Here is a 24,669-nt window from a genome sequence, read left to right as displayed (position 1 = left end):
CACCCGCACTCCCACCTGATTTAGGGGCGCCCGCGTCGGCAGCCTCAAGGAAGCGGAACTGCCTCTCGAGTGACAGCGATCGAGGCTACCCTGATAGACTCGACCGAGAGCGACGACAGCTCCGACGACTACTACGTGACTGTCCTGAGTCAGAAAGCAAAGTGGCGGATGCTGAGGGCTTCTGTGGACACATCTGCTATGAGGACTCCGCAGAGTTCGCCGAAGTACACCATCCTTTTCTTACCTGTGCTACCCTCCGACAACATGAGGTTCCTCAACAGGCAAGTTGCATCGGTTGAACTCGAGAGACTGTTGCCAAATGACATTGAGGACGTCCGAGTCAACCCTCGGAAGAATGTTGTTGCGCTAGACGTCGCCCAAGCGTCGGCGTTAGATTCTCTGCGAGTTGTCACTGTCCTCGGTGGCATGAACGTTCGTACCATCATCCCGATGGGAAAAGAGGCTGCTACCGGCGTCATATATGACATTGATGCGGCCATCTCAGGCGAGGATTTGCCACTTTTGATAAAGCCTGCCGATCATTGGACCCAAATACTGCAGGTGGCCCGTCTCGGAAATTCCAGATGCGTAAAAACTGTCTTTAAAGGTGACTGCCTTCCGTAGCATGTGAAGGTAGGTCATTTCCGACATGCTGTCCAGCCCTTTGTTCCCAAGCCGCTTCAGTGCAGAAACTGCCAGAAATTCGGTCACGTGAGCGCCGTCTGTGGACAGTCTACGATATGTTCCTGCTGTGCAGCACAACACTCTGCAAACAATTGCCAGGCTAAAACTTATAAGTGTCCAAAGTGTCAAGGGCCCCACGACGCCTTATCATAAGGAATGTCCAAGAGTTAAGAGAGAACTCGCCTTCTTGAAGAAAATGGTGAGTGACCGGTCGACTCATCGTGAAGCAACTGCTGACGTCAGGCGTCGTCGCTCTCGTCGCAGACGCTCATCAAGGAATTCTGCTCTCCGCACACAGAATACGCGTGCCGCAAAGCCTCTTGCTGTTGAATCGGCTCCAACCCCAGTGCAGAATGTGACCAAACCGCGTATTGATAATGGAGCAGCTGAAAAAAAATGCTGCGGATGAAGCATGGCCACCACTGCCAAGGATAAGCCCCGTGGACAAACCCCAACAAGGAGTGGCACCACAATGCTCCACCCCTCACCCAGGTGAGCTGACAGAGCATGACCGCCGAATTGTAACAGTGATCAAGTCTCTGATAAATGCGATTCGCACGCTTGTGGGCAACTTGAATACGCCAACAGCTCGAAGTGCAGTGCAAGTGTTGGCTGCCCTGAGCCCAATGCTTGCAAATCTTGCCCAAGCACAATGGCTCCTCCACCGCCTTCACTCCGTAATGAAGTGCGTAGTGCGACGATTTTCCAGTGGAATGCCAGAGGACTTAAATCACGGATTTCATGTTTCCGCCAATACGTTTTTACGAACCGATTTCCTATAGCGGTAATATGTGAACCGAACGTGTCAAAAGCGCTAAGATTCTCTGGATACGAAGCCTTTATGGCGTCGACGTGCGGGCAATTCAGCAAAGTAATTGTTTACATCCGTACAGAACTAACTTACATTCCCCACTCGGTGCAGCCTCATGATGGAAACCAATACGTGTGTCTCCGCATAACAAGGAATAAAGTGGCCTTCACCGTTATCGGCGCCTACATCTCCCCATATACTAGTCGGTTCGAGGGCGACTTCTGGACCCTGGATTATCACGGGAGACTTTAATGCTCATCACTTGGTTTGGATAAGCTCCAGAATAGATTCCAGTAGCCGGAAACTTGTGGAATTTGCTTCCCACCACGAACTCAGCATTATGAACGATGGCAGTCCAACGTACTTGCGTGGTTCGATCTATAGCAGTTGCTTACATTTGACTTTAGTGTCACGGCATCTTGGTCAAAATGTTCGATAGTTCTCATAGCAGATCGAGACTCATAGCAGATTGACATCGAGACTCATGGATTCGGAGCTATCTATTCAAAAGATCCTTCTTTGTGCACAGTACAGATGGCCGAACCGCTGACCATAGCACTTGCCGTGGCGTCCTGCATGGTCGGGTTCTTAGACCCACTTTGTTCAACCTTGCAATCCTTGGACTTGCCGACGTTCTAACACCCATACAGTAACTCTTTCCATATATGCTGACGACATGTGCATATGGGCCTCGGCAGTTACACGTCTCCAGGTGCGTGCACGGCTCCAAAAAGCAGTGACCCTAACATCATCGTATCTGCGTGCTGAAGGCCTCAGCATTTCGACCGAGAAGTGCGCCTTAGTCGCTTTTACGTACAAGCCCATGACCTGGTATCCCATTTCTATTGACACCAAACAGTTTCATACGCAGAATCTCACCGATTCCTAGGCGTTAGTATCGACAGGGACCTTTCATGGAGCCCCCACATCTCATACTTGATGAAGAGGCTTACTTCTATCGCCCATATACTAAGGTTTTTTGTCGGTAAAACGTGGGGCACATCCGTGGCATCTATGCTTCAACTATACAGGACGCTCTTCCTAGGATACTTGCGATATAGCACACCAGTGCTGTTCAAATTAATGCTAACAAAACGAACATCCATGTCCTACAGAGCATTCAAGGCCAAACCCTTCGAACATGTCTGGGGCTACCTCGAAGTGCTTCAACCGTAGCAACAATTGCCACTGCAAGAGACCATCCTATAATGACCTATATAACTATCGACGCTCTCCGGGCGCATGTTCGCCATATATCCAGAGTCCCTGACCACCATCTCGCTCGCTTGCCCGAGAAAAGACCCAAGGCAGTGTTCTCCAGATCAGTTGCGGCTAACCGTCACTCTTTGTCATTGAGGCACTCAGACGCAGCAAGAACGCCATCCCCTCTGTGGTGCTTGAAAAAGCCTCCTGTGTACCTTGCTGTTCCAGGAATAGTGAAGAAAGCTAGCCTGACCACCACGGCTCTCAAGCAGATCACATTGGAACTTTTGCATTGTTCATACGCTAACCGAATCCATGTTTACACGGACGGTTCCGTCTCGGAAAATTCGACGGGCGCCATTGTTATACCATCTTAATCGGTCGTCATCAAGTTTAAGACTTCACACGTAACGACATCTATAGGTTCCGAACTGTCTGCTCTTCGCGCTGCTGTCGAATACATTGAAAAAGAACCGCCCAACAAATTGGCAATATTTTGTGATTCGAAAGCAGCCATCCAGAGCCTTGAATAGAATGGATGACAGGCCATTTACAGAAGCAAAGATCTTGGGAGCCTGGCCTCACAGTTCATTAGCCCAGAAAGCAGTTCGAGCGCTTCTTCGCTACCTCAAGGCAACAGACTTGAGTGCCAGACTATAGACACCCTACAGCTTACGTAGTGCATGTGAAAGTGCAGTATAGACGCATGTTTTCTCTCTCTCTTTCACTCCCCATTCCCTTCCCCACGGGTAGGGTAGCAAACTGGACTCAGTGTGGTTAACCTCCCTGCCTTTCCTTCTCCCCTTCTCTCTCTCTCTCTATCCCCAAAGCTTCCTGTTGAGAACCACGCACCCCTCCAAAAAAAAGAAAGAACGAAAAAGGAGGTGGGGGGGAAGATTGTCTTGACAAACGAGACTTCTCTTTGCAGGCAAGCCGAGAGTCTGCGCAAGGAGAACGCCGCCCTCAAGAGCGAGCTGAACAAGCTGAGAGACCAGCAAAGGTACACGGCGTAGCAAAATGGCGTTGCTCCTCTCGTCCGCGCTAGTGCGACGGAAGCGCTGCCGTGGGCACACTTTCTGGCCCTCGACTCGTTTTTTCCTCCGTATACGAGTACATTCGGGAGGTGTGCCTAGGGCTGTATCTACTAAGCGCGCATAACTGTTCGCAGCGAGTTGCATCCGCGTCCAAAACTGTTGAGCATTAAACATAATTGTCGCCGACGTAACCAATAATGCATTCTTAAAATCACGCCAATAACATCCTTTTTTTTTCACCTCGGGCTCAGCATTTGCCTTGGCACTTGCCTGCGAGGTATATGCTAAGAGGCTGAACGTTTCAGCGTGGGACTCGTGACAGCAATCAGTTTTCCTGTGCTAAGTGGATGTGCAGTGAAATACGCGCAAGAGTGAAAAGGCTACTCCTAACGAATGACGCGCTTCTATCTCGTGAAATGCTCCTTTTAAGGCAGCAAACATTCACGTCGTCACATCTGTGCGTTCAGAAGTTCGCTCGGACGATACTTTCGGTTCAGGAAATAACGCTTTGTTGTGCACTGTGGTGCGAGTTCGCGGATCTGCTTGATTTAGAAACCGGTGCTCAAGCGCGTCCATGCATGTATCCAGAGTTGATGTTTGCAAAGTTCCTCGTGCCAAGAAAAAAAAATATTAGTAAATTCGTCAATTGAAGCACAAGCGCTTTTCGGGCGTCAAAATTGACTACCGTCTACAGTGGCGGCGAGCTGTGGACTCGATTGTGACACCACTATCTTCGCGTCTCAATGTGATCCGTAGAGTTGCAAGTGAGCAATGGGGAAATCACCCTTCTTCAATGATGAGGCTGCACGGTGCACTTGTGACGAGTGGAATAATGTACCAGCTCCCTTTAATTTCCTCCTCGCCATCACACCTGGAATTAGTTATCCCTACGCAGGTGAATGCGAAAGCATTGCGACCATCGCGCGATGCTTAGACAATATGCCACAACGCGAGGTCGTAGGGTCGACTCCCACTAAAGGTCGATGGTTCGACTCTTAACAAAGGTCGTGCGCTCGAGTGCCTTAATTAACCATGTCTTAATTATCCTCGCCCTAATTAACACTAACGGCCGTGGGCTCGAGGCCCTTGATTAACTATATATTAATTGTGTCTTAATTCGCCTTAATTAATACCAAAGGTCTTGGGTTCGACTCCCACCAATGGTCGAGTGATCGTAGCCTTGACACCGATGGTCATGGGTTCGACTAGCACCAAAGGTGGAGGGTTCGTAGCCTTTTTGTGCCATCGTGTGGTCACACCGCCTACGCCGGATCTTCCGCCTCATCAGCCACTTAATGCTTTCGCGTTAACAATGAAAACCGCCGTATACTGGGTGCACAAAGCAATCTCCAGCAATCGTAATGGGTTCCCTGACACGCAGCACTGGCATCGACATCAGCCAGTCCCCAACTTTCCTGACTCGGCCTGACTACCCCGCCCCGCCAGCTTTTGAGCAGCCGACCGCCTCGCAATCGAGCAACGGTAAGAAACAGTCACTCCGTGCCCTGACGAGTGTTTATTCCGTTGAGATGCCCCAAGCACAGTGGCCCGAATGTACAAGATGATCATTTTTATGTTTTACGGATTTTTTAGGAATCGCCTGTGGCAGATAGCACAACGCGTGTCGTTTAATTGGGTTATTCGAAGAGACGGACATCACTAACACGAGAAATCGAAACACATGTTCAACTAATCAACGAAAATTCACTAAATAACTTCTTCATTACTTCACGACCCATATTGCAATTTATGAATTGTAGCCGTTGAGCTTGCAGGACGTATCCACTTGAAATAAATTTACAGGATGACACCAGTTTCGAGATGTTATTTCCCAGAGTGTGGGACGAAATGCATGGGCGTTCTTTTACTTTGTGCTTCAATGAGTGTTCTGTTAAAGAAGTGGAACAGTGCGTTTTTACGGCGACCTTGATGGCGCGTGTCTCCAAACTGGGCGTCATTCTGGAAATTCATTCAAAGTGGATACGCCTTGCAAGCTCATCGGCTACAATTCGTAAATTGCAATATGTGCCGTAAAGTAACAAAATTAAGAAATGAATTAGTGAATTTTCGTTAATTACTTTAATAGGTATTTCGAATTCTCGTGCAAGTAATGTTCGTCTCTCTGAATAATCTAGTTCAAGGACTAGAATTATGCTATCTTCAAAAGGCTATTTTTTAAATTTCGTAAAACTTAAAATTTATCACTCTGTATATCTATTTTCTCAGCATTATAGAATTAATAGCGGCCATGTGATGCGCAAAGAAAGAACGCAGTTACATTACAGTTACAGTTACAAAACGTAGTTACAGGGACAAATTTGAAAAAGCCTGTGTCTGAATTGTGGGAAGCCGGTCACGTGGCAGAAGTAAGTCACATGGTCGAGGTAGATACAGTGTGTTCTTATTGAGACAATATAAGTTTTTTTTTTTTTATCATAGGCTTCTGCGCAGCGAACCTGCGTTTTTAAGCGCGTTGCCGTTTTGTGAACGGCGCTTGTACTGCTAGTACACTGTAACGGGGCACACCCGAGAGAGAGACGCCGCACTTTCCTGCGCGCATGCGCGTGCGTTAGTTGCAAGAGAAAAATGTGAGGACTGCACCTAGGTACTACGGACGCGGACACGCTTTCGCCCGTTTAACGCTAGCCGAGCTGCACTACCCAGCCACACATAAATACTCCGGAATCAGCGTTTCTTTCGGTAATTTACCTGTCTGTAATAATCAGTGTTGCCATTTCAGTAACAAGGCTAACAACGCATCTACAACGATATATAATGGGGATCCATGACAAAATAGGCATACAAAACAGCGAAAGGGCGGGGATAGACGTCACATGCACATCAAATATTTGGACATCCAGTGCGGAAAACACGAACTCAGGCTTCGCACCTTGAAGGTAATTTTGAACTGAAAGTAATACCTGTCGAGCTATCAGAGCACAAGCTTGTGTTGATATCCGGTTAAACAAACACAAATGTCATCCGCATATATCGACATATGGACATGCCTGCAATGTTCTTGCACTTCAGTGGGAAGACCAGCCATTACAAAATTAAAGAGCGTTGGGGAAAGAACACTTCCCTGAGGTACACCTCGCGATACCGCCCTTTCGGTGCTTGTGGTACTTCCTAACCGCACTTGAATTTTACGTTCACTGATAAATAAGTGAATGAATCGCAGAAAATAGCCCTGTACGCCTATGGCCTGCAAACTGCTTAGTATTGAGCTCTGAAGGACGCTATCATAAGCCTTTGATACGTCTAGGAAAATAGCTAGTGCTGAAAGGCCTAAAGCTCTCTCTCGGTGGAAAAATCTGGCTTCATCATGTTTCCAGCTAGAGGAAGACGGTATGCGCGGCTGAAGATAGATCTTGATCAATCTTGCCTTCGTCAATTGAAGCACAAGCGCTTTTCGGGCGTCAAAATTGACTACCGTCTACAGTGGCGGCGAGCTGTGGACTCGATTGTGACACCACTATCTTCGCGTCTCAATGTGATCCGTAGAGTTGCAAGTGAGCAATGGGGAAATCACCCTTCTTCAATGATGAGGCTGCACGGTGCACTTGTGACGAGTGGAATAATGTACCAGCTCCCTTTAATTTCCTCCTCGCCATCACACCTGGAATGACTTGAGGTTTTGCACAGAAAGGGCCTAAGGAGGGCTCTTGGCGTTCCGCAGACTGCTCCTGACAATGCAGTACTTTATGATTCTCTACCGAGACCTCTTAGCCTAGTCGTTTCACAAAGGTTATTGATGCAAATTGGCCGCCTCAAACAGACGGTAGCCGGGCGAGCCCTTCTACAGCGCCTTCGAAAGAGATCTGAGTCCCGAGCGTACTTGGCCCTTAATACTCTTGGTTACCTGGGTCTTGACGCTAGAGGTCGAACTAAGAGGTTGAAACCACTCTGGTCATTCGAGAGCCTCGATTGTTCGTTGACAATTCCTCACGTTCGCGCTAAGCGGAGTTCTCCTTTGGCGGCAACGGGTTCGCTCGTAGTGGAACATCTTGAGACTCAATATGCACGTCATCTTCAAATTTCTACTGATGGCTCTGTGGACAAGGTCAGAGGATCTAGTGCAGATACTTTTCACATTCCCTCTTTGAAGTATGATTGGTCTGTTCGCTTCTCTGCAGTCGTGTCCTCCACAACGGTCGAAAGCGTTGCCATTGAGGCAACTCTAAAGAAGCTACGCTTTTGTACGCCTCAGCCTGTTGTCATTCTTACAGATTCAAAATCTGCCCTTCAAAGGTTAGAGCACGAGTTCCCTACTGAGGCCTTATGTCTTAGCTCCCTACGCCCGGTGCACAATCTCCATATCAAAGGCTTCTCCATACGTTTCCAATGGGTGCTCTCGCACATAGGTATCACAGGCAACGAGATGGCGGACAGCCTCGCCCATTGAGCGCTGTCTGGGAATCCAGTGAGAAAAGTGCCTCAAGAGGACAAGAGACTCTTCAGAGAAGCGGTGTTCTGGCGCTTCAGTTCTTTGTGGAGCTCACCTCACAAGCCATGTGTGACCAAGGGCCTCAAAAGAAACTAAGCCACTTTACTGCTCCGCATTCGCACGGGCTCTGCTCGTACCCCTGCGTGGATGTATAAGACTGGCCTGGTTTTGTCTCCACTGTGTTCAACGTGTGGTGTGTGCGGTGACATAGAACATTACCTTATGCGCTGTACTCTGTATAACGCAGAAAGGAGTGTGTTATTCGGGTCCCTCAAGAAGACAGGAGTTCCTCACAGTTCTCTTCAGGACATTGTTTTCCCGCGCGGAAACCAGTTGTGTAGGAAGGAGGTTTCTCGCCTTCTTTTAAATTACCTGCAGGACACGGATTTGGCCTCCACATGGTGACCTTAGCAGTGACTATTTGTAATTGTGAGGTCTGTGACTGATTTATGTGATTTATTTATTTTAAGTGTCGCTACGGTGGAGCAATTGCCGGCAGCAACTGCAAGGCTAATCCCACCAGTAGTCTACAACTATTTAACTCAACTCAACAACTCAGGCTTTGCACGACAACTGAAATATTCGAGATGTGCACTAAATAAATTATTGAAAAATTTTCATTTTTATTTCGTTAAATAAGTTCCTAGTTTTTTAGACGTCTAATAAATAACGCTTAAATGATGGCTCGAAATCCTTACATGATAGTATTGGGAATTTGTTTCCATACGAGAGTGCCACAAAATTTTGGTGCTCTTTAATTTTAACTATGTCGGCAGTTAAACACTAGGCGTTGCACACCTTGTGTTTCTTTTGAGTGACGTGAAGACACCACTCGATATACTAATTAAATTCCCATTAGTTACTTATACGTACTACTCATTATAGATAATGCGCAAAGGGGACGGGGCACGAGAATTTGCAGTAATTCTACTTGTAGTGTGTAGACAGATTTGATAGTTAAAATGCGGAAAATTCTAAGATCTCGTTTCTGTAGTACTAATAGCTGCAAATATGTGGGATACGTATTGTTCCAGGAATCGATACAGAGATCAGCGACACACCCTTCAAAAGGTTTGATGATTGATAATCAGATCTCTGAATGACAAAGATAAATCTCACTGACACATTTTCAGCCTACCTTATTACAGTAGTAATCCGCAATTTCGTGTATATATATATATATATATATATATATATATATATATATATATATATATATATATATATATATATATATATATATATATATATATATATATATATACAAGCCTTACCATAAGAAGCCAACAAACGCTGACACCAAGGACAACACAGGGGAGTTACTTGTGCTTAATAAATGAAATAAAGAAACGATATATTAATGGAAATGGAAGTGGACGAAAAATCAGCTTGCCGCAGGTGGGGAAGGATTCCACAACATTCGCATTTCGCGTGCGATGCTCTACCAATTCAGCTATCGCGGCACCGTTTCCCCATACACTTTCTTGTGTATTTATGCTTCCTAGTAGAACCCTGGGAGTGTCAGCCAGCGCCACCACTCACAGACTTTGGTGGCGGATGTGAAACATCCTTTCTGCCGCAGGCGTCACGAGAACGTGATCTTTTGGGTGAAGGCAACCGGTGTAAAGTTTGAAGTCGGGCATGAATTAAATGGTAGCTGGCCCATGCCGTCGTCCAACTCATCCACGCTGAGGACGTTGTTGAAGTGAGAGACTTGTTCTCATCGAGAACGAATAATATGGGTTTATTTACAGTATCTACACAAGGACGTTGCAGTTCATCACTCTAGCATGACTGCGAGAGAAAAGCACGCTGAGGAGCCGCACAACTGCTCCTTAAATACATTCTGTCCTCCCTAGATCCCTAGGTGAGGGAAAACGTTCGACCAGAGTCATCGTAGCCGAGCCGCCTTTGAGGAGGAGGGCACACAGACTTCCGCACAGGTTTCACTGCCACCACCGAGGCGAGACGGTCTTCGCAGAACTAGGTCTTGCCCTAAGGAGGCGCCTCTTAATCCCCGAACTGACCCCCGCAGAGTGGCCGCCGTGGTTCTCCATTGTCTTGCGTCTTGAAAGGCGTGAGACGGTGCCGCCAAGTACATTCCCTCAGGAACTCCCCCGCTCCCAACAGACCTGGTCGGTGATGGCGAGTTCACTAAAAAAGCTTGGTTCGCCGACCTCGTCCCGCAATTCCGGCGATGAAGAGATGCTGACTCGACGTATTGTCCTCCTCACACAGTCAGTAGCCGCAGCAGACATCGTGACGCCAGGAGGCTGCGGAATGACGCCTTGTCGTCCTTTCAAAGCAAGTCTCCACAGTAGACCTAGTGGCGCCGTTCGGCTGGAGACTGACGGTCAGTTCCTAGAAAACGCCAACACCGCTGCTGCAGGTGGCTGGAAAAACTTTTAATGTCGGCACCGCTGCAGGCCGTTCCTAACAGCTCTTCCATGGCCCGGAAAATCTTGACTGTCCAGCGCTGACAACCGCTGGGCAGGGAAAGAACGGCTGGTGGCAAGGGGGTGATGCCTTGGCTTGCAGCGACCACTTGTGTAATGACGTCACTACCCCAAAACATCCAACAAGGACAGGCAACTGAAAAACGAACCCCACAATACGGCTCTGCGCCGAGATTACGTATCTTGGATATCACTTTAGACCCGCTAGGCTTCAAACATGTAAAACATAAGTGCAGAAACAAAAAATGCTGAATTTCGCTATGGCAATTTTTTTAAAGGAATTTCGTGCTGACAAATTGAGCAATCATGGAGGGAATCCTGCTAAATGAGAGGGGATCTTCTTGGTTTAACCAAATCAACAATAACAACCCCAAAATTTAGGCGGGATCCCTAAACGCAGAATTCAAATTAGCCTGCTCAAACCATCCGCATTGCTATGCAACTTTCCCTTCCTATATCTAACGCAGAAGTTGTACTCTTGGAGAGTGAGGCTCCATCGGAGCAAGCGGCCATTTTTGTGTGACATTTGATTGATCCACGTCAGAGGACAGCGGTCGGTCTCGAAGGTGAATTTCGCTCCGTACAAGTAGCACGACAACTTCTGGACTGCCCAAACCAAACAAGCGCATTCCTTCGCTGAAGCGCTGTAGGCTTCCTCTCTTACAGTTAGTTTATGACTGGCATAGAGGATAGGATGTTCCTCATTATCGTCGCCGACCTGACTAATTACCACGCCCATACCTCTGTCGCTTGCGTCGCATTGAACTATGAATTCCTTTGTGTAGTCTGGCGCACGAAGCACAGGACGAGAAACCAATAGCGTTTTCAAACATTGGAAAGCGTTCTCTTTGTCCTTATCCCAGTGCACGCTATTCGGTGCTCCCTTTCGGAGGGCGTCCGTTAACGGACTTGCTATTTGCGAGTAATTCGGAATGTACCGTTGATAGTGCTCCACAAGTGACAAAAATGCACGAATCTCTGTTTTCGTGCGCGGTTGAGAAAAATCTCCAGTCGTAGCTATTTTCAGCTCGGCCGGCTGTCTCGTGCCCTGACGGACAACATGGCCTAGATAAGTAACCTGCGAGCAGCCAAACCTACACTTTTCCGCCTTCATCATTAAGCCTGTTTCCCTCAACCGTGAGAAAACCTCTTTGAGGTGCGACACGTGCTGTTTCCAGCTGTCCAAAAAAATTGCTACATCAACAAGATCGGGCAAGGCGAACTCCTGCAAGTATTTTAGGACAATATCCATTACCTTAGAGAAGCTAAACCCTACTTCTTCACCCTTCTTCAGCCCGAAGCTGAGGGCGAGAGGGCGAAAAGTGCCTACAGGTGAGATAAATGCGGCATAGCGGCTGCCACTTTCTGAAAGGGGAAATTGCCAGTATCGCCGCACAAGATCTATAGTTGAAATGTATTTAGCGGCGCTAACTCTTTCAATTCGTTCCTCAGTGTTGGGTACCGCGTACAGCTGATCCCTAGTGATGTCATTTAACTTCCTGTAATCAACAGGAACAGGCCACCATTGGAATATGAACCTGGCAACGTTTAACGCCAGAACGTTATCTAGTGAGGCGAGTCTAGCAGTGCTATTGGAGGAATTAGAGGGCAGTAAATGGGATATAATAGGGCTCAGTGAAGTTAGGAGGCCAAAAGAAGCATATAGAGTGCTAAAAAGCGGGCACGTCCTCTGCTACCGGGGCTTAGCGGAGAGACGAGAACTAGGAGCCGGATTCCTGATTAATAAGAATATAGCTGGTGACATACAGGAATTCTATAGCATTAACGAGAGGTTGGCAGGTCTTGTTGTGAAAGTTAATAAGAGGTACAAAATGAAGGTCGTACAGGTCTACGCCCCTATATCCAGTCATGATGACCAGGAAGTCGAAAGCTTCTATGAAGACGTGGAATCGGCGATGGGTAGAGTGAAAACAAAATACACTATACTGATGGGCGACTTCAATGCCAAGGTAGGCAAGAAGCAGGCTGGAGACAAGGCAATGGGGGAATATGGCATAGGCACTAGGAATAGCAGGGGAGAGTTATTAGTAGAGTTTGCGGAACAGAATAATATGCGGATAATTAATACCTTCTTCCGCAAGCGGGATAGGCGAAAGTGGACGTGGAGGAGCCCGAACGGTGAGACTAGAAATGAAATAGACCTGATACTCCGCGCTAACCCTGGCATCATACAAGATGTGGACGTGCTCAGCAAGGTGCGCTGTAGTGACCATAGGATGGTAAGAACTCGAATTAGCATAGACCTGAGGAGGGAACGGAAGAAACTGGTAAATAAGAAGCCGATCAATGAGTTAAGCGGTAAGAGGGAAAATAGAGGAATTCCAGATCAAGCTACAGAACAGGTATTCGGCTTTAACTCAGGAAGAGGACCTTAGTGTTGAAGCAATGAACGACAATCTTGTGGGCATCATTAAGGAGTGTGCAATAGAAGTCGGTGGTAACTCCGTTAGACAGGATACCAGTAAGCTATCGCAGCAGACGAAAGACCTTATCAAGAAACGCCAATGTATGAAGGCCTCTAACCCTACAGCTAGAATAGAAATGGCAGAACTTTCGAAGTTAATCAACAAGCGTAAGACAGCTGACATAAGGAAGTATAATATGGATAGAATTCAACATGCTCTCGGGAACGGAGGAAGCCTAAAAGCAGTGTAGAAGAAACTAGGCATTGGGAAGAATCAGATGTATGCGTTAAGAGACAAAGCCGGCAATATCATTACTAATATGGATGAGATAGTTCAAGTGGCTGAGGAGTTCTATAGAGATTTATACAGTACCAGTGGCACCCACGACGATAATGGAAGAGAGAATAGTCTAGAGGAATTCGAAATCCCACAGGTAACGCCGGAAGAAGTAAAGAAAGCCTTGGGAGCTATGCGAAGGGGGAAGGCAGCTGGGGAGGATCAGGTAACAGCAGATTTGTTGAAGGATGGTGGGCAGATTGTTCTAGAGAAACTGGCCACCCTGTATACGCAATGCCTCATGAACTCGAGCGTACCGGAATCTTGGAAGAACGCTAACATAATCCTAATCCATAAGAAAGGGGACGCCAAAGACTTGAAAAATTATGGACCGATCAGCTTACTGTCAATTGCCTACAAACTATTTACTAAGGTAATCGCAAATAGAATCAGGAACACCTTAGACTTCTGTCAAACAAAGGACCAGGCAGGATTCCGTAAAGGCTACTCAGTGCTAGACCATATTCACACTATCAATCAGGTGATAGAGAAATGTGCGGAATATAACCAACCCTTATATGTAGCTTTCATTGATTATGAGAAAGCGTTTGATTCTGTCGAAACCTCAGCAGTCATGGAGGCATTACGGAATCAGGGTGTAGACGAGCCCTATGTAAAAATACCGAAAGATATCTATAGCTGCTCCACAGCCACCGTAGTCCTCCATAAAGAAAGCAACAAAATCCCTATAAAGAAAGGCGTCAGGCAGGGAGATACGATCTCTCCAATTCTATTCACAGCGTGTTTACAGGAGGTATTCAGAGACCTAGATTGGGAAGAATTCGGGATAAAAGTTAATGGAGAATACCTTAGTAACTTCCGATTCGCTGATGATATTGCCTTGTTTAGTAACTCAGGGGACCAATTGCAATGCATGCTCACTGACCTGGAGAGGCAAAGCAGAGGAGTGGGTCTAAAAATTTATCTGCAGAAAACTAAAGTAATGTTTAACAGTCTCGGAAGAGAACAGCAATTTACAATAGGTAGCGAGGCACTGGAAGTGGTAAGGGAATACATCTACTTAGGGCAGGTAGTGACGGCGAATCCGGATCATGAGACGGAAATAATCAGAAGAATAAGAATGGGCTGGGGTGCGTTTCCCAGGCATTCTCAGATCATGAACAGCAGGTTACCATTATTCCTCATGAGAAAAGTGTATAATAGCTGTGTCTTACCAGTACTCACCTACGGGGCAGAAACCTGGAGGCTTACGAAAAGGGTTCTACTTAAATTGAGGACGACGCAACGAGCTATGGAAAGAAGAATGATGGCTGTAACGTTAAGAGATTAGAGCTGATTGGGTGAGGGAACAAACGCGAGTTAATTACATCTTAGTTGAAATCAAGAAAAAGAAATGGGCATGGGCAGGACATGTAATGAGGAGGGAAGATAACCGATGGTCATTAAGGGTTACGGACTGGATTGCAAGGGAAGGGAAGCGTAGCAGGGGGCGGCAGAAAGTTAGGTGGGCGGATGAGTTAAGAAGTTTGCAGGGACGACATGGCCACAATTAGTACATGACCGGGGTTGTTGGAGAAGTATGGGAGAGGCCTTTGCCCTGCAGTGGGCGTAACCAGGCTGATGATGATGATGAATCAACACATGGACGAGGGTCCTTGTTAGGGGTTTCTACAAGTATTAGCCGTGACGTATAGTCACTCTCAGCGGGCTCAATAACTCCCAAGTCTAGCATGCGCTGTATGTCTGCCTCCATAATTTCTCTCTGTCGTGGAGACACCCTGTAAGGCTTCGATCTTACGGGTTCGGTTGATGTCAGCTCTATTTCATGCGTTATTAGTTCGGTTTTGCCTGGCCGATCGCTGAATCTGTCGAGATATTCCCCTAACAGCCCTTTTAGCTCATCTAGCTGCTCGGGTTTAAGAGAGTGCGAGCTTACCGAATGTTTTACCACTTCTTCCAGGGTGATTTCATAGTTGGAAGTCGCCTTACACTCATTAAACTCGGTACTAGTGTCATCACCGCAGACAGCACCACGTCGCAAAGTCCGTCTCACCGCTGTCAGCCAGTTGTAATGGTTGGAGTCGGGCATGAAATAGATGGTAGCTGGCCCATGCCGTCGTCCAACTCATCCACGCTGAGGACGTTGTTGAAGGGAGAGACTTGTTCTCATCGAGAACGAGGAATATGGGATTTATTTACAGTATTTACATGAGAACGTTACAGTTCATCAGTCTAGCATGACTGAAAGAGAATGCACACTCAGCAGCCGCGCAACAGCTGCTTATAAACACTCTGCCCTCCCTAGATCCCTAAGTGAGAGAGAACGGCCGTTCAACCGTCGACCTATTCGGAGCGTCCAAAGGCATCGTAGCCTTTGGACGCCTTTGATGTGGAGGGTTTACACACACTACCGCACAGGTTTCACTGACCACACCGAGGTGAGAGGGTTCTCGCAGACAGAGGTCTTGACCAGAGCAGGCGCCTCTTTATCCCAAAGTTGACCCTTCAGTCAGTGGCCGCCGCGTCTATCCACTGACTGACGACTTCTAAGACCCGTGAGACGGCGCCGCAAAAGACCTTCTTCCAGGAGTTCCACCGCTTCAAACAAACCGTGACGGTGACGGCGAATCCACTAATAATACCTGGTCCGCCGACTGCGTGTATACATCCCGGCGCCGTTCGGTTGGGGACTGCCGTATTGTCGTCCTTAGAAAGCGAGTCGCCGCAGTAGACATGGTGGCGCCGTTTGCCTGTTGACTCGACGCATTGTTTTCACAAAGTGAGTCATCGCAGCGGGCCAAACAGGTTTCGTCGGTCGCTTCTGCTCTAGGTCGCCAGCCCCCGCAGGTCGTTCGTAACATTGCGTAGGCTAAACTAAAACTCTCTACTTTGTCTTCTTTTCCGCGTACGTCAATCTTCAAGGTTCTGTCGGCCTTGTTAGATACGGGACCTTTTCCTGAGCCCCCTTCGAGTTCACCATACCACATCGAATCGCGCCACACCTAAGTAAGGAACGCAGAAGCAGATCTACTCCATTCCCGAGGCGCGGCACGTGCGAACGAGTTGGCGTCCCCCACCACGTGCGCCGCAGGTGGAGCTATTCACTGCTTGACTCTTCCCGAAAGTGAAGCGAGAGCCTGGCACTGTTCCAGGGAGAAAGCCCTCGGACAATTGGGGCCCAAGGAGCGACCCTCTCCGCCTTGGTCACGGCGCTTGCAAGTCAGGATGGCAATACCGCAGAGAGAAGTAAGCGCTCGGACAATAGAGGCCCAAGGAGCGACCCTGTGCGCCGGGTGTGACACAATCGCACGGGCGCCTACCATTGGCCGAAAATGACGACACCTGAGCGGGCTCGCCGATTGGCCGGAAATGGCGTCACCTGAGCGGGCTCGCCCATTGGCCGAACGTGACGTGACATCGAGACACCGAAGGGCTTAAAAGACACAGACCGGGAGCACCAAGAGAGCATTCTTTGATTCATCTCTTTCGAGCTTCTTGCCACGGGTCGCAGCGTCCGAGTTGCTGCCGGCCCGTAATGACTTCTATGACTGTTAATTTCTCGGTCGTCTCACTGTAAATAATGTAAATAAACCTCCAGTTTTCATCCCAAAGTCCTCCTCAACTCTTACAGCCTTCATAGGAAGGAGTCGATGATGGCTTGCTAGAGTCGCGCAGCAGAAAGACGTGCGTGGTTGTGGCCATTGTCGGGAAACTAAACACAGGCTGCCTGCGGGCGACACGTGAGGGTGTAGGTCGAAGCTGGTCGAGCCTGGAATGTAGCCTCTCTAAGTGCTGCGCGGCCGCTGACGGAGTGCCTTGCTGGGTGCCAAAAAACTGGCCTTGAACGTGGATTGCTGATCCACAGAGCATCTCAGCTGCGCAGATTCCGAGGTCATCCTTGATAGTTGTTACTACCCCTAGTACCCAGTAGTACTAGGGGTACCTTTCCACCTAGTGCTGTCTGTCGAGCGTAGCGGTCAGCGAGTCTTTTAGTTGTCAGTGGAGACGCTCGACCTTGCCGTTGCTCTGTGGGTGGTAAGCGATGGTGTTATGAAGGCCCGTGCCGAGTAGTCTCGTCAGAGCAGAAAAAAAGCGAGCTTTGGAATTGTCGACCTCGGTCATCAGTTATTCGCAAAGGACAAGCGGACCGCACCCACGTAGCAGCAAATGCTTCCGCCACGCTTTCGTCCGTGATGTCTTTAGAGGCGTCGCCTCAGGCAACCTTGAGTACCGGTGGACACACGTGAGGAGGTGCCTGAAACTTTGGCAGGACGGAAGAGGCCCCACCAAGTCTAAGTATATGTGATCGAAACCGCTCTTTGGTGGTCGAAACGGCTTCACCGCTGAACGCGTGTGCCGGGTCATTTTCACGGCTTGACAGACTTGGCAGCTTCTTGTGTAGCTTCGAACATCTTTGTTGATCCCTGGCCAGACGAAGGGCTCTGTGATAAGCTGCTGTGTCGCTCTGACGCCGGGATGGCATAGCCCGTGCAGTGAATCGAATATCGGCTGCAGAAACTGATGGGGCACGAACAGGCGAGGAGCTGCCTGCGGTTTGTCGCACGTGACCTGTTGTTGTGTAGGGAAGCGGCACCTCGGCAAGCTGGAGCGACCAGCCTTGTTCCCGCAATTGGTGCAGCTTGGGGTCGTTTTGCTGGGCAGAGGCTAGAGCTTGAAAATCCTCAGGGCCAGCAAGCACACCGCCGATCCGCGAGAGTGCGTCAGCTGCCTGATTTCCGGTTCCAGAGATACGGCGGATTTCAGTCGGAGATGAAGGAAAGTTGCCGAAGCTCACGTTCTGAGTACGAGGAACTGTTGTTCTTGAAAACGAAGGTTAGCGGCTTGTGGTCGGTCAGAATGTAGAAGCTACAGCCGTCGAGAAAAAATGGAAATGCTTGACAGCGCAATAGTTGGCCAACATCTTCCTCCTTCAGCATCTCCCTCCCGAAGGTGCTGTAGCGAGCTTCTGTGTGTTTGAGGCGCTTTGAGAAGAAACCCAGCGGCCTCCAGTCTGTGCAATCGTGCTCCTGCAGTACTGCACCCACTTCCGTGGTCGACGTAGCGGCCTCCAGTCTGTGCAATCGTACTCCTGCAGTACTGCACCCACTGCCGTGGTCGACGCCTCAGCCATAAGGGGAGTTGGCGCGTTCGGGCAACGGATGAATCCGCAACACTGAACACTGTAGTCGCCAACCGCAGTTTGGCTTGCTGGAAGGAGTGTTCGTGCTCCGAGGTCCAGTGGAAGGTAGGCGTTTTTTTCTTCTTTTTTTTTTTTGGAGTCGCGACGCAGCAGGTCGGTAAGTGGCTGAAGAACTTGCGCTGTTAGATATGGGGCTGTTTCCTGAGCCCCCTTCGAGTTCCCCAGACCACATCGAATCGCACCACAGCTAATTGAGAAGCGCAGAGGCGCGCACGGGCAAACAAGTTGAGGGCCCCCACTTCGTACGCCGCCGGTTGGGCTATTCAATGCTTGACTCTGCTAAAAAGCGAAGGGATAGCCCGGCATTGTTGCAAGTAAATTGGGTCCCGAAGCAAGACGGCTGTAATGCGCCGTGACAACCTGACGGCTGTGACTTCGTCTATGGTAACCAGTATGTCCGACGTTACAACCTGGCGTTGATCACCGCAGTGCGGCTGAACGTCGTTTTGTTGTCATCGTTGTCGTCGTGATGGAAGATATTCGATGCGCTCGGCGTCAGCGGCCTCACCTCCAGAGGTCGCTTCACTCAATTTTCCAGGTTTGTAGCGCTGGGCGAACGACGCCTACGAGCGTCTGGAGGAAACACGGGACTGGGCGATCGGTATCGAGCGGGCGATGAAGAACGGGGCTCGTGCCTTCGCTGCTCCAATGAATTACCACGACGCGCGATGAAGTTCTCTATCTCCGTAGGGCGCTCACCAGGTCGTGGACGAGGAGCACCTGGAGGGAACCCACGGAGACCCCCGAGCCGATAGGGGCACATCCTCTAGACGTGGCCAGCCTCTCCGCAATGCAAACATAGGGGCCTCAGGTCAGTAGCCCGCCAGACGTCGCTTTCCCGAGGCCTCGACTCCTCGATGGACGGTGGACTGCGACGCCTGAATACTACTTCAGTTTGTTCAGTGGAGCGAATGATGTATGAGGGGCCGTACAGCGACGGTCGTCGTACCCCGTCCGCATAAGTCATGCGGACTGGCTCCCGCCGTTGTGGTACCGTGTAGCGTTCAGGAGCTTGGATGACTTGCCTTTTCTCGTCGCGCACTATCTCTGCCACAGAAATTCGTGCTGTCGGCGCGTCGGTTACCTGCAGTTTCTGGAGATCTCGTAACACAGCCCTGATCATATTGCGCAGGACCTCGAGGTGGTTTCCCGAAGTCATGGTAGGGGGGCTGTTCGCAAGTTCCATCACGTTGCGGTCGTATTGTCTGGCACGCTGTCGAAGGGCCCTTTCCATTGCTGTCGCTTCAGCACGGAAGTCCGCAAGTGTAGTGGGTGGATTTCGAATAAGCCCAGCAAAATCTCTTCATTCACGCCTCGCATCAGATATCGGACCTCCTTGACTTCGGCCATTGAGGCATCCGCATGTCTGAAAAGCCGAGCCATGTCTTCAGTATACGTGGTGACGCTCTCGTTCGGGGCTTGGAATCTGCCTGTATTGCCAACTCCGCTCTCTCTTTCCTGTCCGTGTTGGAGTATGTGGCGCTCAGCTGTCGTCGAAATTCGTCCCACGAAGACAATGTCGTTTCATGGTTATGAAACCACGTCCTCGCAGAGTCTTGGAGCGCGAAGTACACGTTGCGCAGCTTGCGGTCTTTCTTCGTTCCATCCGTTGCATTCAGCTACCCGCTCGAAATGGTCTAGCCAATCTTCCACGTGTTCATTAGCATCTCCCTGGAATACAATCGGCGCCTGCGGCTGGTTGACGATGAAGTGCGCCGGCACAACAGCCGCACAGAAGGCGGTGAGCGCGGGTTCATCGTCCGGATGCTCGGGCAAAAGACCGTGCTCAGGTTGGAGCCCTTTCAGACGGCGGCTGGTACGTGCGTGCATAGGGGTAATCTCTCCCGGACTACACACAGGAGACGTGTCAGGGGTGCACTGCGTCTCCGGCAGTGGTAGCATGTACCTAGCACCTCCACCAGTAAAATGTCACGAAGATAACTAAGACGGGCTCGCAGAAACAGAACAGCCTTCTTTTAATGATGGAAACCCCGGGGCACAACTGCTCCCTTCGTCGTCTTCTCTCTGGCGATCGTTGCCTGTAGTGGGCAGCTTACTTCGCGTCAATATATATATATATATATATATATATATATATATATATATATATATATAGAGAGAGAGAGAGAGAGAGAGAGAGGGGGCTCGCCTCTTCCCGTTGGAAAAATAGTTGGCACGCCACTGGTTAGAGTTGTTTACCTATGCTTTACAATCGTCAGTTGCACTTCGCTCCTCGAAGATGCAGGTCGTGCGTTGAGTGAGCTCTTTAACAACACTTTCTAATGTGGCGAACGCGGTTTAAATCATGCACCCGGGACCTCAAAGGGGTGCGACGCATTTATTTCGCATTTACCGCTAGATCACCTCTGAATTTCTAAATTAATTTGTTTATTTTCATGTGCACTGGAAGACCATCATTGTGCCACTATAAACTGAGCTCAGGATGGCAGGTGACATTAAGGTGATTAGCACTGAACGAATGTAGCGACACACCGTATTGCTACCGCCGAAACGCGTCGTGTATGAGGTGTGTTCTGCAGCCGGGTCCTCTCCCGCGCTTCCCTCTGGATACACTGCGCCATCTAGCGGCGCGTGTCTGAATATACATTCAGACACTATTCTGAATATATATGACGCGAGTTCAGTTCCGCCCAGCACCAGATAAATTTTAAAGGATCTTTATTGCGATAGCAATTATATGGCCACTCCAGGCGCATTTTTGCCGTCGCCATCCTCTTGATGCTTCGTATGGAGACCAAGGGCGATAACATCGTCCTCGCGCGCCGTATGTGTATGTGCGAGTGAAAGCTTGCGAGGGTGAACCGACGATGGCGGCTCAATCTCCCGCGCGCGACGAAAGCAGGGAAGGAAGCGCGCCGTCTTCCGTTAGGAACCGGGAGGAGGGGAGGGAGGGGGAGCGTTCTACTTCGGCGGTTGCTGTGTACGGCGGGGCCGCGCGAGCCTTATCTTGAAAGCGATCTGCGATGGGGGACAGAGTCGTCTAGTAACGTTGGGACAGAGTCTAGGCGCACCAACGGCGGAGAGCTTCGTGTGCGCTGTGTTCTCGGCGCTAATTAGTTCGCGTTGGAGCGATAGGCAGCGCGAATGTCACTTCGCTCGCTCCTGCTGCTGCGCTTCCTCACTCCAGCGTTCGGACAGCGAGTATTCGCGGTCATCGAGTTAGATGTGTCAATGTTTGTTGTGCGCGCGTGACACTGTGCTTATTAATTTAGTTAGTAATCGACTGTTAAGTTTATACGGTCGATAAAACTACTATCCTTACTTCGTACCGCTGTCTACTAATTTGCCATCGCAATCGATGCTTCGCCTTTCGGGCGAAACTGCGACTTTTTTTTTGTCATTGAAGAACGGCACTTGCCCAGTGGCACATACCCAGTGACCCAACTAGACGTCAGAGAGGTTCATTGAAGAGCAGCACATACCAAATTGCACATGCGCAGTACCCGAAGTTGGCGTGAAAGAGCTTCATTGAAAAGCGGCGCATACCCAGTTAAAACACGTTGGCGGGCTAATTGGTTAGCATCCATGGTAGAGTGTATAAGCGCGACTGAACGAGGACGTAGAAAGAAACAGATACACAGACACAGCGCTTCACTTTCAGCTATAGATTTTATTTTCGCACGCATCGATAAATATATACCGTGCGAGCGGAAACAAGCGTAACAGCAAAAAAGAACCTTCAGTGGTGCATTTCGATGAAATGCACCCCTGAGCGTCTACAGAAGCTATGCAAACAGGTTAACACAGAGAATAACAAAAGGCACGCATGTTCTACCCAACATCGCAAACAATTTGTAACCTGTACTCATAACGTTGTCTATGCCATCCCACTTTCATGCGGAAGAACGTATATTGGCCAAACCGGCAGATGCATCAATGAGAGATTAAAAGAGCATCGATATAACGTCACTAGGGTAATCTCGGGTCATTTGGGTATTCACTGCCGAGATTGTTCTTGCAAGCCCATGTTTGAAAGCACTTCCATTCTGTATAAGGCTCATAGCAGGATGACGAGGGAGATTGTGGAGGCCTACGAAATTGTAAAATTAGAGCAAAAGTGCGTAAACAAGCCTTCGGTGTCACTATCGGAAAAGGAGATACGATTCCTCGGTTTATCTTTGTGACCATTGCAGTACATGTTTTCCCCATGCCTTACACATGTGTACGGTTCTTCGAAATGCACCACTGAATGTTCTTTTTTGCTGTTATGTTGTTTCCGCTCGCACGGTATATATTTATCGATGCGTGCGAAAATAAAATCTATAGTTGAAAGTGAAGCGCTGTGTCTGTGTATCTGTTTCTTTCTACGTCCTCGTTCAGTCGCGCTTATACACTCTACCATGCATACCCAGCGTCACATACCCAGTGACCCAAGTTGGTGCGACGGTTGGTTTAGAAGCCGGTTCCCTCAGCACAGCAGTCCGATGCTTTACCTATTAGATGATTAGATCATGGACTACCCTGAGACCTATGTTGGAGTGAAAACGGATAGGTAGCGATGGACACACATACCCAAAAGTGGGTAACGAAAACTGGATACGCGTATATAGGCTACCGGGTTATCTATATTTTAACGTAAACAGATATTAGAAGGATTTCCCGTTGTGGAGGTCGCAATTATGTCACATCAGTTGGTTTACTTGAAGAAGCGGACACTGCTTGCAAGACAAACTGCAGTTTTCTTAGATAAATAACAAAGTTTATCTAATCAATTTTGCAATTAGTCGCTTTAGAGCACATAGCCCAGTTGTGAAATTGAAGACGAACAGTATTGAAATACTTTAGCAAAAATCCTGTGCTTAGCACCAGTTTCGAGACATGCGTCCTAAAATCTCGCGAAATGCATTGATATTCCAGTTGGAACTTATCAGCACTGTGTTGAATGGAGTGCTGATAAACGTGCTGGAAAGACAATATTCGAAAAAACATTGATTTCTCACTTCGCCTTGAGAAGTTAACAGCACATGTCATAGGTATCCAATACCTGAATCAGCTGCTATAACGTATGAAACGAAGTTCGCCTTTTTCGTTATTCACCCCAATCGTTCTCTCCCCCCCCCCCCCCCCGGCCCTCCGGCGCCGCTCAAAGCAAAAAACAAAAACAAAAATAGTAAAAGAAATCTGCTGACCACGCTGATTACAGCTAATATGTTGCGGTGATCAATAGTTATTGTCTCTAGTTGTGTGATCTTTACTGAGTTGTTGTAGTCTTTATTACGCATTTCAGATTATTTTTTCTTATTGTAACCGTGCACGTATACTATGTGTGACTAACTGTTGTGTCTTCTTTCGCCTGTCATAAACCGAGATTACACGTTGTAATTTTTCATCGGAGGTCTCCCAGGCACTTCCTAACTTTGGTCTCTCCTTTTGTACGTGAATGTAGAGAAAGTTGCTCCGTTGAGGGCACTGTGCTGCAATCTAGAAGACCTCGACACAGGGATACCTGCAACTGTACACGAGCTGTGCACATATCTTTCAGCTAGTCGAGTGTGCACGACAGCAGTCTGTCTTTCTTTTGGCATCTTTTACAGAGTTCGCGCTGCTCACTCCGTCGAATCGTTCCCAAAGGAAGAAGCACTCCAGCGTAACAAGGTAATGTTTATAAATGCACAATCACTTTGCACCTCCTTCTCCTTCAACAGCATATAGTGAAGAAAAAGACATACTTTCTATTGTGATAGCAATTGTATGGGTGTTCCAGGCGCATTTCTGCAGTCGCCGTCGCCGTGATGTACCGTATAAAGTCCAAAGGCGTAAACATTGTAGCCGCGCGCCGTATGCTGTATGTGCGAGTGAAAGCATGCGAGGGTGCGCCGACGATGGTCGCGCGTCTTCCCTCGCGCGCAAGGCGACGGTGAAAAGGAGGGAGGGGGGTGTTCTGCTCCGGCTGCTTATAGACCGTTTTATTGAGGGCGCCGCCATTTTGCGATCACCATGCGGCACCATGCGGCACCATGCTGTTATGCGGGATCGCGCTGGAGGGTGCACGGCGAACGTATTGTTGACGATGAGTGGCAAGTTTTCGCGCTTTCCCGAGAGGTTTCAACAAGTTATTTGGATTGGAAAACTTGTTAGCGTGTCGTCACT

General features: G+C 48.8%; 1 protein-coding gene across 2 annotated transcripts in view; it reads left to right on the top strand.

Annotated features, from left to right (window-relative positions):
* The window catches only part of nenya, a 92,413-nt gene that overhangs the window by 25,969 nt on the left and 41,775 nt on the right, over positions 1-24,669 (top strand). For both annotated transcript variants that reach the window (XR_007602238.3, XM_050192376.2), the window contains exons 6-8: positions 3,627-3,698; positions 5,114-5,214; positions 24,114-24,174. Coding sequence is in view for 1 of the 2 variants with exons in the window: in XM_050192376.2 (XP_050048333.1) it covers positions 3,627-3,698; positions 5,114-5,214; positions 24,114-24,174 (234 nt within the window). In the remaining variant the exon portion in view is untranslated. The remainder of the gene's footprint in view (positions 1-3,626; positions 3,699-5,113; positions 5,215-24,113; positions 24,175-24,669) is intronic.

Source organism: Dermacentor andersoni, chromosome 1 (genome assembly GCF_023375885.2).
Source record: "Dermacentor andersoni chromosome 1, qqDerAnde1_hic_scaffold, whole genome shotgun sequence".
Classification (NCBI taxonomy): Eukaryota; Metazoa; Arthropoda; class Arachnida; order Ixodida; family Ixodidae; genus Dermacentor; species Dermacentor andersoni.
The sequence above is the reverse complement of the archived record's forward strand: the minus strand, read 5'-3'. Positions and strand labels throughout refer to the sequence as shown.